Source organism: Zonotrichia albicollis, chromosome 3, assembly GCF_047830755.1.
Source record: "Zonotrichia albicollis isolate bZonAlb1 chromosome 3, bZonAlb1.hap1, whole genome shotgun sequence".
Lineage (NCBI taxonomy): Eukaryota > Metazoa > Chordata > Aves > Passeriformes > Passerellidae > Zonotrichia > Zonotrichia albicollis.
In genome coordinates, this window is record NC_133821.1 from 56,100,799 (window position 1) to 56,115,762 (window position 14,964).

General features: G+C 38.6%; 1 protein-coding gene across 2 annotated transcripts in view; it reads left to right on the plus strand.

Annotated features, from left to right (window-relative positions):
- ACTN2 (actinin alpha 2) overlaps window positions 1-14,964 on the plus strand; it is a 67,793-nt gene that overhangs the window by 16,094 nt on the left and 36,735 nt on the right. For both annotated transcript variants that reach the window (XM_005487574.3, XM_074537514.1), the window contains exons 2-4: window positions 7,083-7,197; window positions 8,436-8,555; window positions 14,459-14,545. In XM_005487574.3, coding sequence (XP_005487631.1) covers window positions 7,083-7,197; window positions 8,436-8,555; window positions 14,459-14,545 — 322 coding nt within the window. The remainder of the gene's footprint in view (window positions 1-7,082; window positions 7,198-8,435; window positions 8,556-14,458; window positions 14,546-14,964) is intronic.

The window sequence follows — 14,964 nt, forward strand, 5'->3', positions numbered from 1 at the left end:
ATATTCAGAATTCAGAGAACACATCAGAAGCAGGCAGGAGTGGATTTTTTTCCCCCCTGACAGTTCCTTTGTCTTTCTAATTCCTTCACCTTAACAAACTGGGTAGCTTGCAATTGTTGTAAAGATAAGAATGAGTAAAAAAATCTTACTATTTTTATAATGCAAGATAAAACCATACTCATGCTTTAACTAAAGGTTTTCATAGGATCCCTACGTCTTTTATTTCTGTTATTTTTCTGAGTAAGCATCTCTTACATGCATGATGCTTGAAATTCCAAAAATTAAAAGTAGATTTAGACAAACATTTTCCTATGGATCCCATGCAGGATGCTTGAAATTTCAAAAATTAAAAATAGATTTAGACAAGCATTTTCCTATGAGTCCTAAGTACCTTTTAGTTTCAAATGGGATTTTTAATATTGCATATGTTCTCACTTCTGAAATATCAAATTTTTTGTTTGAAAATACGTTTTGAATAGGCAGAATCATTTTAAATTGAAAAAAATACTCCAACAGGCAATCCTATGGTACTGCATGTATTTTTAGAAGTCACATAGTGGATTTCACAGATGCATTCTCAAACATTTCTTAATGAGTGTCATCAATAGTATTCAAAAAGGAAGGGGCTTCCTTCAGAGAATAGAGCTGTTGGAGCATTATATCAATTGTCTGAACACTTGCCTAAATTTTCACATTTATGCCTGAGGCTTCTGTTTTGCATGTAAAGATGGGCTTCTCTGTCTTTTCCAGCTATTTCAGGTGATCCAATAAAGATATCTGCTTGCTCCTAATAAACTTGGCAATATTTTAATTGTTTTACCCTCTTCAAAGACCTTGTGAAACCTCTCAGCTTCCTTCCTTTCCTTCCTGTTCTTTCCTTAAGAAAAAAGGGCTGAGGTGAGGATAGTGCAGGCAGTGATCCATACTAAATTCTCCATGCAACTTGCTACCACCTGAGGTTTTTTTTTCCAGTTTAGACCATTGGGGAAACAAAGATTTTCTCTGTTGTCTCCTCTGAAAGAACTAATGTCACTCACTTTGTAACAAAAGGCTTAATAATCTTGACATTGTTTAGGGGTCAACCTTGCCAAATCATTCTTCAAGGGCTATTTACATGCTCTGGGTGTTTTTTGGTAATAGTGATCACTGTAAAACAGACGTGCAACCATTCAGTATTGGAGGGAGTTGCATGGTTTACAGGAAACCCTAGACTCACATGGGATTAGGCCACCTGCTTTGCAAGGACTGAGGGCTCCCCAAGCTCTTCCATGCAAGCAAAATGCAGAGTGCCAATAAGATGTGTCCAAAGTCCTGTGTGATGAATGCATCCCTTTGGTGACTTCTCCTGGGAGTGATAAAACTAAGGGACTGGGAGGAAGTTCCCTGAGTTAGCAGAGCAGATCTGCTGACAGTGCAGAATGTGCCAGCAGATCATATCTGACACCATCTGTTCAGCTATATGGGTGGATGTGCTGGAGCAGGAAGGGCTTACCCCAGCTTTGGATTTGGGGTACTTGTGTTGGAGCTTCTGTTCACTTCCATTGTGAGATGGTTCTGTGCTTATCCTTTCTGGCATTCCCAGGACTTTGGCTTTGACATAGTGCCTGTGATTTCAGGGTTTCCTTTTAATTCCATTTTGGAATATGCTAAACATTTCCCCTATCTTAACCTTCATACCATCCTTCACAATATTTTCCCTCTGCTTCACTTGAGTTGTTGCTATGCTCTGCTACATTTGGTGTTAAAATCCCACATTGCTTCCTGATGTTCTCATGTGATCCAGTTGTAGTGGTGAAGCACCTCTGCTGTTAAAGTCATTCTAGTTATTTCACCAACATATGCCAATGTATTTAGGTTTCCACTGCAAGGGAAAATCAGAGCAAGGGAACAGTTAATACTAATTAAATCCAACAGCTAAAATAGAAGATTTTATTTCTTTTCAAGTCATAAAAATATACTCATGCATGTATACAAGTATAGCTGCTCTAGATGCTCTAGGAACAGCTGAAGGTACCATGTGTAGTTATTGGTTTACATCAAGCTAGTTTAAAAGTGATGTTTTAAAAATTTTCTGCTGCATTTCACATTCCAGCCTCTTGGGAACAGAATAAACAGTCAAGAGAACAAGGGCCAACACAGCCTGTATCCTAAGTCCAGAGAAAACCCCTGATTCTGCAGCCATCAGAACATGTTGTGGACACAGGAGCTAGGATATCATGTTGCAAGTTCAACTTATATTTTAAAACATGGATAACAGTCAGATGGGAAATTCTTCAAGGGGAAACCTCAGTCTGGCCTACTGGGAATGTTCTGGCAGAGCTCCTTCTGTAACACCCTTGTCATGCACTCAGAGCCCAGTAATGTTCTGTATAATTGCAGAGTGAATCACTGCATCCCATTTAGCCTAGAAGTAATGGAGACCCTCAGCCAACACAAAGAGAGAGGAAAAGCCCTTTAGAAGAAGGGCTGTAAAGCAGTTTAAAGAAACAGCTCTATCAGACTGAAATAATTCAGGATAATATGTATGTAAACAAATGTGTTGAATATTTGTATTTGAAGTTAATTTTAGTCAGGTGAATTCTCCTGCTCTAGTTATTAGAATTTAAGGTCCATGAAAAACAAATTGTGCTTCTGTTTTCCTTAGAAAACAGAAATATTAAATTTCCAATTCAAGTAAAACCAAATTATTCCTTTGAGCAAGTAGCCTTTCTTAGGCTACTGATAGGGGTATAGACAAGCAGACACATGGCTTTTGAAATAAATAATAATTCTGAACACTTATAAATACTACAGCAGACAGAAATTGATTTGAGTTGGAGTGAGTGAAAGGCAGAGTTAGCCTTGATGAGATATATGTACTAAATAGGATACAGGCCCCAGTGCTTCATTAGGCTGGATCCACTTCTGAATTTCAATGCTGAGGGCAAGTGTATCCCCTATGCACCCAAGTTCTACTGCTGCTTTGGCAATATTCATTATGGACTTGCTGTCGGTGCCAAACTAGAAATTTACTTTACACCTGCAGGAGGTGGAACAATTGTCTTGACTCACCAGTGTTGGAGGATGTGGTGACTGTTGCTTTCTCAGTTGTCTTTATCCATATTATTACATGCATGTGTGAAAATTGTTATCATAGCATCTTGTTTTCTAGCTTTGAGCCACTATCAAAAGCAAATTATCATTACACTCACATAAAAAGGACATGTGGACGTTCCCAGAGTTGTAGGACAACTCATATCTCAAAGGCACCATTTTCCCCTGCAAAGTGTGTTATTCATTGTGTCTGTGTAAAAAAAAATATTTGTACAAATTGGGCATACCCTATTCTTTTTTTGGCATTAATTATTGATTGATAGTTAATTAGGAATACATCCTTTTGCTGCCCCTTTTGCTGCAATTTTATTTGTCTGAGAATTGTGAAATTAAGTGGCCTGAGTAAATTACCAGGTAAGAGTTTTTCTCCCATAGGTAGACACTTTGCCATCACAGATCTGTGAATTGTGGAGAATATGCTATTGGCAGTCTTCACAAGGAGGCTAAGTGGGCGTAGAACATAAACTGCGTTCTCTTTCCTGGAGTTACTGTTTTCAAAATAGACCTGTGACAGCAGTAGACAATTAATGGTGCATTAAGAGAACATTCACCTGTGGGACTGAAAGTTCTTTAGCTTCCTTCCCTGCATCCTCTTTTCAAGGGTCTCTCCTCTCAGAACGTTAGCAAACTTTCTTTTGTAATAACAAACTTTGAAAGGAGAAAATTTTATTTATTTATATTTTCAATTTGTCGAGCCATGGAGAGTAAATAAATCCTAAAAAGAAATGTGTAGCTTTGTAGACATTTATTTGTGTTCTTCCTGGTATTCAGCTTGGTGCCTTAAGTCCTGCTTTGTTTCTCTGGGCAATCTGATACTCTGAAATGTTCTGTACAGCTCAGCAGAAAAAGGAATTTGCTTTGTCTAAGTCATTTAATAGCTTTTAAATCCCAATGGATTACAAATTTCCAGGGTACTCTATGCTGGCTGTATCTTGATCTTCAGGACTTGAACGTGCTTTGAATTGTTTCTCAATAACTATGAATAGAATTGTTAGTTAAAGCCAAAGCAGTGAGAACAAGTGGTATCACAGGGACGAGGGTTAAATAAAATGTGGATTGAGGAAACTGTTTAAATCTGCAAGCTAAATGGTGCAGTAGCCTTCATGCAGTCATTAATGAATTGCATCACTGAAACACTTCCCTAAGAATCATCTCTATAACCAGGTTTAGGCCAGGGAGAAAGAAGCTAGTTTGGAAGGCACCAGGCTTCAGAAGCCACACACCAGGAGTCTGCTGTGAAGTGCAGCGGCATTTCCACGCGGCACAGGACAACTGTTGGAAGGGGACAGACAGCACCAAGGCATGGCCAGGGGCACTGGTAAAACAGAAAACTGAGCAACTGTAGTTTAAATAAAAGATGTAACTCTCTTATTCTAGATATAGAAGGTAATCAAAACTATCTAGATACAGATGGTCTAAGTAAAGACTCCAATCACAGCAGAGTGCTTCAGCTGAACTTCTTATCTCATTGATGGAGGCCTTGTGGTAATTCCAAATTTATCCTTCAAAAAGCTACAAATGCAATACAACTGGAAAGAATCTTAAATAACCTACAAATATAGAAAAGCAGATCATAAAAACCACTCTGTCATCAAACTATTTCTTGAAAACAGTTTGACTCAGCAGTAGCAGCATCTTTTCCTTGTCTATATCACAGCAACATAGGCTGATTATTGTCTGCGTAGAAAGAATGACACTAGAAAACCATTTGTCTCTCAGGAAATTCAGTGCCATAAAAATGTCAATTTTCAAGAGAAATTATTTAAATTATTTGAAAACGTTGTGATCTTTGGATAAAACTTATGTTTTTTTATCTATCAGTGCAGCATCAAGCAAGTGAATTCATATATATATATATATATATATATTATATATATATATTTGCATGTATATGAGCTAAGAAGTGCCAAGGTCCTTTTCTTCTTAAGAAACTGAGAAGTAACCTTCTTCACAGTAGGCATCAGATTCATATTTTAAGACTTCTCAACCAGTGAGGTTGTTGCCATTAAACTCATAATTAAATGAAAAATGAGGAAAACTCATTTACTTGAGTGGTACAAGGTGAACATTTACCATAAATATCTAAAAGAAGAGATGGAAATGGCTGAGGTTTTTCTCCAACTTCATCTCCAAGTTTATTATGGTGTACTTGGAACAGTTCTACAAACTGCAATAGGATCTGCAAATAAGCACATGCCCATCACTTAAGCCTAATTAATGAAAGGCTCATTTATTTAAGGTTCAGATTTCTAATATTTATTGCCAAATTGCCATACAAGGTTCATGTACATTTACCCTCGAGTGCTTTTTTTTTTCTGTATTGCCATAGTATTATTCCTTCCAGGAAGCTCATAATAATTTTTAATGTTTGTAAATGACTTAATGTGGTGCTAAGCCTTTTGAGATACATACCACCAAAACAAGATACTGCTTGAGGCAGAAAAATTAGTCTTGTAAACTGGATCCTAACCCTATAATGATCCAAATGAAATGCCATCCTAACACTCCATCATGTCATGCCCCGATGGTGGAGGTGCCTACAGTCTGTGCTGTGAGGATTGGGATGCTCTGGTTTTGGGTCTCTCATGAGCTCAGTAAAGCTGTTTGCCTTAAAATGAGGAGTGTTCTGCCTTCCTGAATGGGAGCAAACATCCCTTTATTAAAATGTGTTACCAGATATGCTTCAGCTGCAACCTTACTTATCTATGTGCGCACAGAACAACTCACATTCCTACCTACAATTCATCCTCTGCACATCAACATGGACCTCTGCCCAGAAACACTTCCAATGTTTCTTCTCTCTCCTCTTTTTTCTGGGTACCTAGAGGTAGGGGCTTCACTGCACAGCTCTGCCATATCCATAGCACTTCTTGCTTCCTTTCGATTCAACAGGAGATGACAAAAGGAAGCTGCTCCTTTTAGTGTAGGAGCACTGAGGAAAGAGCCCAGTAAGCTGCCCATCAATTCTTCACAGAAACTGAGTCAAGCCCAACAATAGTCACGATGTTATTCTTTAACAAAAAGTTGCTTTTTTAAGATTGGACCACTTGGTGAAGTTCAGTCCATGTTTTATTAAGGTATCAAATCTGTCCAGAATTTGTAGAATTTGATTCCAGGGGAGATCTTTGTCTTAATCTACTGGCCTTCCTTATTCTGTTTCTGAGAGATCAGAAATTAAATAGTCCAAAGAAAACAGTCAAGAATAAAGAAGGCTAAAGGGAATTTCTTATTTACAACTGGGATATATCTTGTTTCTTTTAAAAACATTAATTCAAATAATCAAAACCTGCAAATTTGATGTAGCAAAAGAAGGGGAATTCCAAATATCTGATAATTTTAAGAAGCTGAAGTCTAATTTACTAAAAATGTTTAGTAACAGTGACTTTGTTATATAACTAAATACTTGCTAAAATACCTAGTAAATGCAAACTTGCTTTATGTATCTTAACAGACACTGAAAAGCAAGGACCATTTGTCAGAAGGCTGAGAGAAGTAATGGATATTTAAAACCAGACTAATTTAACTACTAAGTTTTATAGTAGCCTGTGTTTTGACTTTTTTCATACAAAAGGTAACATGTATATGACCTTTGCAATGGAATTAGTTCTGCTTTTCACCTCTGCAAGTTAAAGCAGACTTGGTTACTTGCTATGGACACAAAAATATCCATGGTTGCTTTTGTGGTAATTTTTCTCCTGCAAACTTAAGTATCTGCATTTCTGTCCAAGTTTTGCCTTTATGTGTAGAACTTCTGTCTGGAGATGCATCTGCAAGCAGAATCTAGCACAAAATTGTTTCTATTCAAGAAATTCTTTGCATCTTCATGAACATCTGGGGTAAGAATTTTGTACTTGGCAACATGTATAGAGTGAATGGAAGCTGGACATCCAAATTTCAGATACAGTATTTACTCAGATGGCTTAGCAGTTGTTTGAAAATAAGTACTGATAAGTTGTTGATAAGTATTTTTTTTTAAATTGCTATTACAGACGTTTACAGCCTGGTGCAATTCCCACCTCAGGAAAGCTGGCACACAGATTGAGAACATTGAAGAGGACTTCAGAAATGGCCTCAAACTGATGCTCCTCTTGGAAGTTATCTCAGGTTAGCTAAAATAAAGTGTTCTGTGTATTTACAGCACATGAACTGAAACACCCTTAAAGGAACAAAAATTGCTAACGATTGAAAACAGTGAACACAAACTCTAAGTAGACTGAAAAATGAGAAATGGAACACACTGTAAAGCAAAAAGGAGGGGAAAAGAAGCTCTGCTTTTTGCTTGTCTCCAGAATTTTCTGGTTTGTGCCTGTGTTCCAGGATATCACAATGTATCAGGGCATCATTGACATCACAATGGTGCTGGACAAAGCAAAAACATTGAGGACCTTGTCTTAGCCCCTAACATTTAAAAAGCCTTTACACATAGGTTACAAATTCATTTTATTCTGCTTTTAGCATAAACATTTTGCTTTGCTTTTAATGACTTTATTGGTCATACCAATGCTTTCAAAAGTGGGGGCCTAAAGCACACCTGGATCAATATTTAGTCACAAATAAAAGGTCTCATTTTTCAAAAGAGTGAAGCATCCAAGAACTTTTGCTAACTGATGTAAACTCACTATGCCCCTTTTGTTATGCATTATTCAGTGGGGCAGTCTTCAAGGTAAGATCAGAATTCCCTTAATGGGAATAACTCAAGCAACAAATACACAAGACAGTTTAGATTTTTGCTGGAGATTTCAGTGTGGAAAGAAATACTTCAAATGATCATTCCTCATGAAATGGAGAATCTCTTTTGAAATTATTACTCTTTGTGATCATTTGAAAAGATAAGTTTGTTCAAACACATCAGCCCTGAAATGAGCTCTCTGCTGTACTGGATGAAGTTGTTAAAAGCCATTCTTCTGGGTTAGATGTGCAAGGATGCTATGGCTGATCTGCTGGATAGAATCCAGCCTCTCTTTACGGTCTGGCAGATAAGGATGATGAGCTCTGAGAACATTCTGCCGTCTTAATATTCAGCTACTGTAACAGACAGTAGCAATAAACCAGAAGTGGAGTAGGAAAAAGTACACATATCTTCCAGATGTTTAGGACAAACAAAAATTTTACTCTGGTTCTACTGCTATATCAGAAAGATCAAAATCACATGCTTCAACATTTGAATCTTCTTTTCAGGATTTGATTCAAACCTCTTTGGCATTTTTTCAGAAAAATACCCATTAAAATAATTGCTGACTTTTAGATAGTGTTAGGGAACATTCACTCTTGATTTCTAATCATTTTTATGTCTGTAGCAAGGTGTATTTAAGAATAATCACATTAAATTTGTTGTTCTGCAGGGGAAAGGCTACCGAAACCAGACAGAGGGAAGATGCGCTTCCATAAAATTGCCAATGTCAACAAAGCTCTGGATTACATTGCCAGCAAAGGAGTGAAACTTGTGTCTATTGGTGCAGAAGGTAGGTGACAGATCTCAACAGGGCAGCTTACTTAGGTCACATTACAGAGCAGTCTGGTGGAGACCTTTGGCCACATTATGTTCTCTACATATGGGTGCCTCAAACATCCCTTAATGCTGATTGCTGGGACTGTATCTGGGAAAGGACAAGAAGTGGAAATTTTTGGACTCCTGGAGAGGGACAGGGGTATAAATCAACACTAAGCTTAGTTTGTATCTAAGGTTAAATTGAATTGTCTGTGGTTCGGTAGGTGTTCAGATAATGGGGGTGTTTTTCTTACAGGGCAGAGTGGTTTTCCCATAGATAATTAAAAGTAAGGAACTTCTTTAGAAACCAGGTTGGATTCTAGGGTGTGCCTTATACAGTCTGGCATGTTTAGGTGATATTATTCAGCCAAAACAAAGGCTGACATCACTGCTGAGTGGCTGGAACCTATTCTCACTTTATTATGAGATTTTCTGCAGCTGTGTTTCTAAAATTCAGATGTAGAGTTAAGGGAGTGATCAAAAGAAACTGGTAGCTGGGGAGAGATTGAACATATGAAGAAAGTGGAGTGGGATGCTATTTACAAAAGTAATTGCTTTTTTATTGTTCTGCTGTTCAGGTAGCTAAGTACCCAACGTGTGGTTGGCTAGCTAGATTCTGATAGATGTAAACTGAGCTAAAGAAGACAGACTCTCACTATAAGTGAACCTATGCCTCCCTAGGAGATTCAATTAGTTGTTTAAAAGTTACAAAGATTATGTAGAACTTGTTGCTCCATGAAGATATTTGCATACTGGTTTCCATAGCCATTACCAAACCAAGAATGATGTGACTAGCATCATATTCAACTATTTTTGATTACAAAGCCTCAAGGATGTGCTTTCTGTGCTTTTTTCCCCCATTCTAACATGTCCTTAGAGCAAAATTTTGATTGTAACCGCATTATGATGATAATCACTCCTATATTCTACTGACATTTTTAGGCCTTTTTAGATTGATTTATGAGCCTCTTCTTCCTGTTTCCAGATTCCTACAGGCTTATATGCATCCTTATTCTGGCTTCCAAGCCTTGATCCCTGGGAGGTTACTGTAATTATGGATGGAACAGGAGATTCATTATGTGGGATAAGGGCATCTGTAGAAATACTGGAGAGATCTGGCGGCATTCATTGGTTTTACTATGGTTTCACCTAGCCCATTTGCTTCCTCAAGTGTTGTTCACCAAATGTGTTTGGTTTCTAGATCTAGAACTCAAAAATCCCAAGGAATGTGTTTCATGGGCAGAGAGTTTGTTTGAATCCATGCTTTGTTTATTTGAGACTGAAGGGGGTGGGTCACCTGAGTCCATATTCATACCATCTGTCTTTATGCACCTAATAGAGACCTTTTTTGGGGAATATATCATCAGTGGGGAGAAATGGGCAATTCCCACAGGCACTTCAGATCTCAGAAGAGCTCTACTGCATTTCAGAGGTTCCTGGCTCCTTTCATCACTTGTACAGACTGCTGGGGCACCTGTGCCCTTTGCTCAATTAAATGAAATGGGATGCAAAAATATGCTTCTACCTTAAACCTCTGCAGCAAGGCTCTTCTGAGAGTGACATGGCATTGAATGGACAGCAGAGGGTACTGAAGAGACAATTTATGTGTGGAAATGAAAATTAAGAATACAGATGCATGTTTGATAGCTGGTGAAGAAATGCTGAGCTTACAGAGCATGGAGCAGTGAAAAGTAGTTTCTGTCATCTTGGGCAGGAGACTCTGAGGCTTCCTAACCAAAACCAGAGTGTAGCAAAAGGAATATCTTGTGGGACAGAGTAGTTGTTCTCGCTGATCACTGTTGGCACAAGGCTGGAGTATTTAAACTAAGATACATCAGCTCATATCTGCTCCTGAAAGGAGCCAGCCAGTGCTCTGCACTCCCATCTCTCTTATTTTGCCCCGTTTATTGCTGGTCACTTCTGCCAGGGTACTCAGGCTGGGGAACAGCTCTTGAGCACTTTCTGAAGGGAAAGCATCTGGGATTGCTCAGATCAGACATTGAAAACATTTAAACTAACCCTGCTGTTCTCCTTAGCAGCAACTGCCATGGGTTCAAATGCTCTGTGATTCAGGTACTCTGTGATAATTCTCTTTGGAAGGTGATAGGGAAAAGGGCAGTAACCTCTTCAAGCTTTTCAGGCACTTGCTGCAAGTTGACTGTCCATGCATCCAGTATTTATTCCTGCATGTAACAGCAGGCCATACCTAGCAACCCAAGAGATTAAGGTGATGGTTTTTGCTATTCCCTGTTTCTGGAATTCTCAATCTGGAAAATGGATGTATTGAAAGCAAAAATCAAATTAATTATCATTAAAAACCCCCTAAATTCTTTGATGGAAACATGGGAGAAAAATTCCCAGCCACTGTGATAGCCTAGGAGCAGAGAGGAACCTGTCATGGTAAGGCATGACACTATGTTGAGTGTGGCCTGATGCCCACATTAGATGACATCCATGTGGGCAGGAGCAGATGGATTCACGTGCCTTCCCTCCCACTCTAAGGAGGCTGAGCACAAAGCCAGCTCTGGCACAGACATGCTTAGTGCCCTGTTGAGTTTACTGCATCCCCTCTCTAAATTTGTTACCTAAAGCACAGCATTGTGCTGATGCAGCAAAGCAGTATGGTTTGGTTTCACATTGTGGGACCTCTGGCACCAGGGGGTGTTTAAAGAGTCCCTGTGCCCCCTGGAACTGCATTCCTGCTCCCACACTTCACAGCCCTGCCCTCTCCCTTGGGCTGACAACTGTTGCTGGAGCTCTGCTGGAGACTGGATCAGCAATCTGATCTGTTTTTAAAACACACTTCACTTTTCTTTTTCCTTTTGTTGCATTTTTCAGCGTTGTTGACCAGGCAGTCATTAATAGTAGGTTGGAGTGAATGCCAGAAAGGAGGAGAGCACAGTCCTTAAGTTTGTTTCCTTATCAAAGTCTACAATCCCTTAACTCTCTGCCCCTGTGGGTGAGCATGGGGCTCGTGGTCTTGCCCTCACCCATCTGTTTGGGCATTCTCTGAGTTACATGGATGCTTGGAATACTTTTTAATTCCCAAAGCATGAACGTTTTGTATCTAAATCTGCTGAGGATCATGTTCCATTATCTGACAGACTGAATGGTGAAGAGCACGTAGGCCCAAGGGGAACAACTGGCATTTAAAATGGGGCCTCAAAACAGTGATTCCTGTGGGACAGCAGTACAAAAATAAAATTAGTATTTTTAAGGGCCCAGGAATATTCTTTGAAATCATCATTATTGTTCTGAGCCTGACTTCTCTGGGCTGTCTGTGGAGAGAGCTGATCACTTTTAATTGTAATGCTGAGCAGGAGCCAAATTTATTTACTCTGATCTGTTGTGTCAAAGAATATCTCTCTCCAGTGGTCATGAAATGAGACTACAGAGTCAAGAAGCTAAAATTAAAAACTGTGAAAGTAGTTCTTATGAACCATTTGAAGTCCAGGACTTAGAAATTTTCTCCAAAGTTTTAAAAAAGTGCGGTAACTCCATTTGGAAGGTGCTTGCATCCTGAATGAAAACAACTAGATATGGAGAACCCCAAAAGACAAGTATCCTGTTAATAGTATTGGGAAATACTTCTGTACTGCTTTTCTGGGAAATGGGAAAAAATGTTAAAGACCAAGTGATCTGTGAATCTGCTACAAGAAGATTAGAATAAAAAAAAATAAATTAATACAAACAACCGAAGCAGAATAAAAAAAAATGGGACTAAAGCCTTTGAGAAATTGCTTTGCTTTACTTTTTCACTAGACAGTTTTTATTGTTTCTGCTTCATTTTCTCTTTTTTTCTGCCCTCATCCCCAGAAAGCTGCAGCTTTGTGTATGTGAGGGGTAGGAGCTATATTCCAGCTAGGGCCAACAGGCAGTGTGAAAAAATTATGAAGTCTTCTATTGACCTGTAGAGGAAAATTATAGGAATGAATCAATGTCTTTTTGTCACTGATACTTTTCAATATTTTAGCGACTTTGTTTTTCTTCCTTGTCTTGTATAGGAGTCTTTTTTGTTTTGTGCAAACAGTTTTGTGAGAAACCAAAGCTGGAAAATCACTTGAAAATCCTCCCGAGGCTCAACACAGAAAATTCCCTCTCTTGCTCTTTCATTCTGTATGTGTGTACATACAGATATGTAAATCTAAACAACGATGTGGTGATTATGCAAATATATTAATTGATTGCTTGAGAATCAACAATGCCTCCTGAGTATTTACATACATTTATCTTACATTTGAAGAAATTTATCTTTACTGTATGTACATATCAGACAGCTGATCAAAATTGTGAAGTGACTTGACTTCACTCAGGAGGAGGGAAGAAAGAGAAGTAGCTACATGCTCTAATTGCCATTTGGTCTTTTTTTTTGTCTGGAAGGGTTTTGTTTTGAGATTTGAGGTCTTCCAGGGCCAATAAGGCAGGATGCATGGAAGGCAGGCAGCGTAGTGTAAGAAATCTGGAAAACTAGAGCAGGATCTAAAAGGGAAAGTTAGAAATTAGCCATTTATATACAACCTTGAATTATCACACTAACAAAATAAGTATAGGGCAGTGATGGGTTACATATTTCCTATCACATTTGTTAATTCCATAGGTTCAAATGACAGCTTGTGTCACATCCTACTGCAATTTAACATGTATCTCTAGTCTCAGAGACAGCAGCTGCTCTTGCTCTGTAGAAGTTGTCCCTGGATTCAGGCAATTTTAAGTAGCAGAGTGACTGCATTTTCTGCTGGCACCTCTATTGGAATTTGATGTTAAATTGAGGAAATTCCTCCTGCTGCAAGTTCCTCCTGCTCCCTGCCCAGAACACCAGTGGGCCCCCAGGCAGACACAGCTGCTTCACTTTTTGAGAAAGGCTGGAGGTGACTGGAGGAGAGCAGCTGGTGCCTTCCCTGCTCCACTGCTCCTTTGGTGTGAGGTGACTGGAAAGTCAATCTGCAGTGCCATCTCCTCCCTTCTCAATGCTGCACCCTCCTTATAGTCTCACTATGCTTTTCTGAGTCTCTTGACTCACTTTTGAGAATGAGTTAACATTACCAGCACGCACTGAAGTGATCTGGCAGTACATTGTGGTGTTGAGAAATTTCAGTGGTATCACTTAATTACAACGTGGGAGCATTGGATTCTGACCCGGCTTGTGGCAGAGATTCCCACATTCCCTGTGTTATAGGTAGTCTCAAGCAGTCTTGAAACAAATTGAAACCCCAGAGGTAAAAAAAACCCCCAACATTTATATTAAAGATACTTAAATGTGTGTATGCTTCGGAGCTGTGAGGCACTACAGCCTCATGGCTGTGGCTCTGAGCAGCTTGGCAGGAAGCTGTGTATCTCAGTGTCTCTTGAGCTGCTCTTCTTGTCTTGTCTGGGCTGGCACTAGAGGCAAATTCTCAAACATAAATAGTACAGGGGAAATTCTGAGTACCATTTTATTAAAAATGAATACTGCTCATGTCCTGTAGTTTCTTAAGAATTGGGGTAAGACCCCAATGTTTTTTGATTCTGTTGTATTTGAAAACTGTTAATACTGATACTGTTCAAACTTTCAATATTTCCCTTCATGTTCTCACAAACACATCATCCTAAAAGGTTGAGATTTAAAACTGTTACAACCACCCTGAGAGAAACCTTTCAGCATGGAAGGACTGAAGTGACTTTGACCTCAGTATCCTTCAGTTCTACTGACAGAGTAGCATAAGCATGAGTTTGTTGAAAAATGAACCCAGGTGAACTCTGTGTGCATTAAAAATTATAGTAAAAGTAGAATTAGTTTGTTAGTTACAATGTATTATTTATAGAAATGTGTGATTAAATAAGATGAAATTGAAAAAAAAACATTTACAATACTACTACTATATCTATTTTTCACCTTAGAAATCGTGGATGGCAATGTGAAAATGACACTGGGTATGATCTGGACTATCATCCTTCGTTTTGCTATTCAGGATATTTCAGTGGAAGGTAAGAGCAATACAATTATGTTAAATAATTAAGAAATGTGTTTAAAGGCATTTTAAAATGAGTTAAGTGAGAGAAGTGTTTTAAAAATAATTTTTCCACAGAAAATGATCCTGTAAGTTCTCTGCCTGGTGACAAAATGAATTTCTGGAAGGAAAATTATTTACTCTCCTTATCTTGACAGAGACCTTGAGCCGGCTTTCTAAGTGCAGAAGCTCTGGTCATGTCTCTCAGCTACAGAGACAGAAACATGACTGTGTTTCTGAGCTTCTGAGCTGTACCCTTTGTGTTTGGTTCTATTTCCAACATACATTTTTAGTTCTGTCCATTTGTCACATTCTTTGCAAATAAATATGATCTGATTATATCCTTCTTCTTTCTATCTAAAATTTTTTCCCCTCACTGTTTCAGAATTTTTTTCT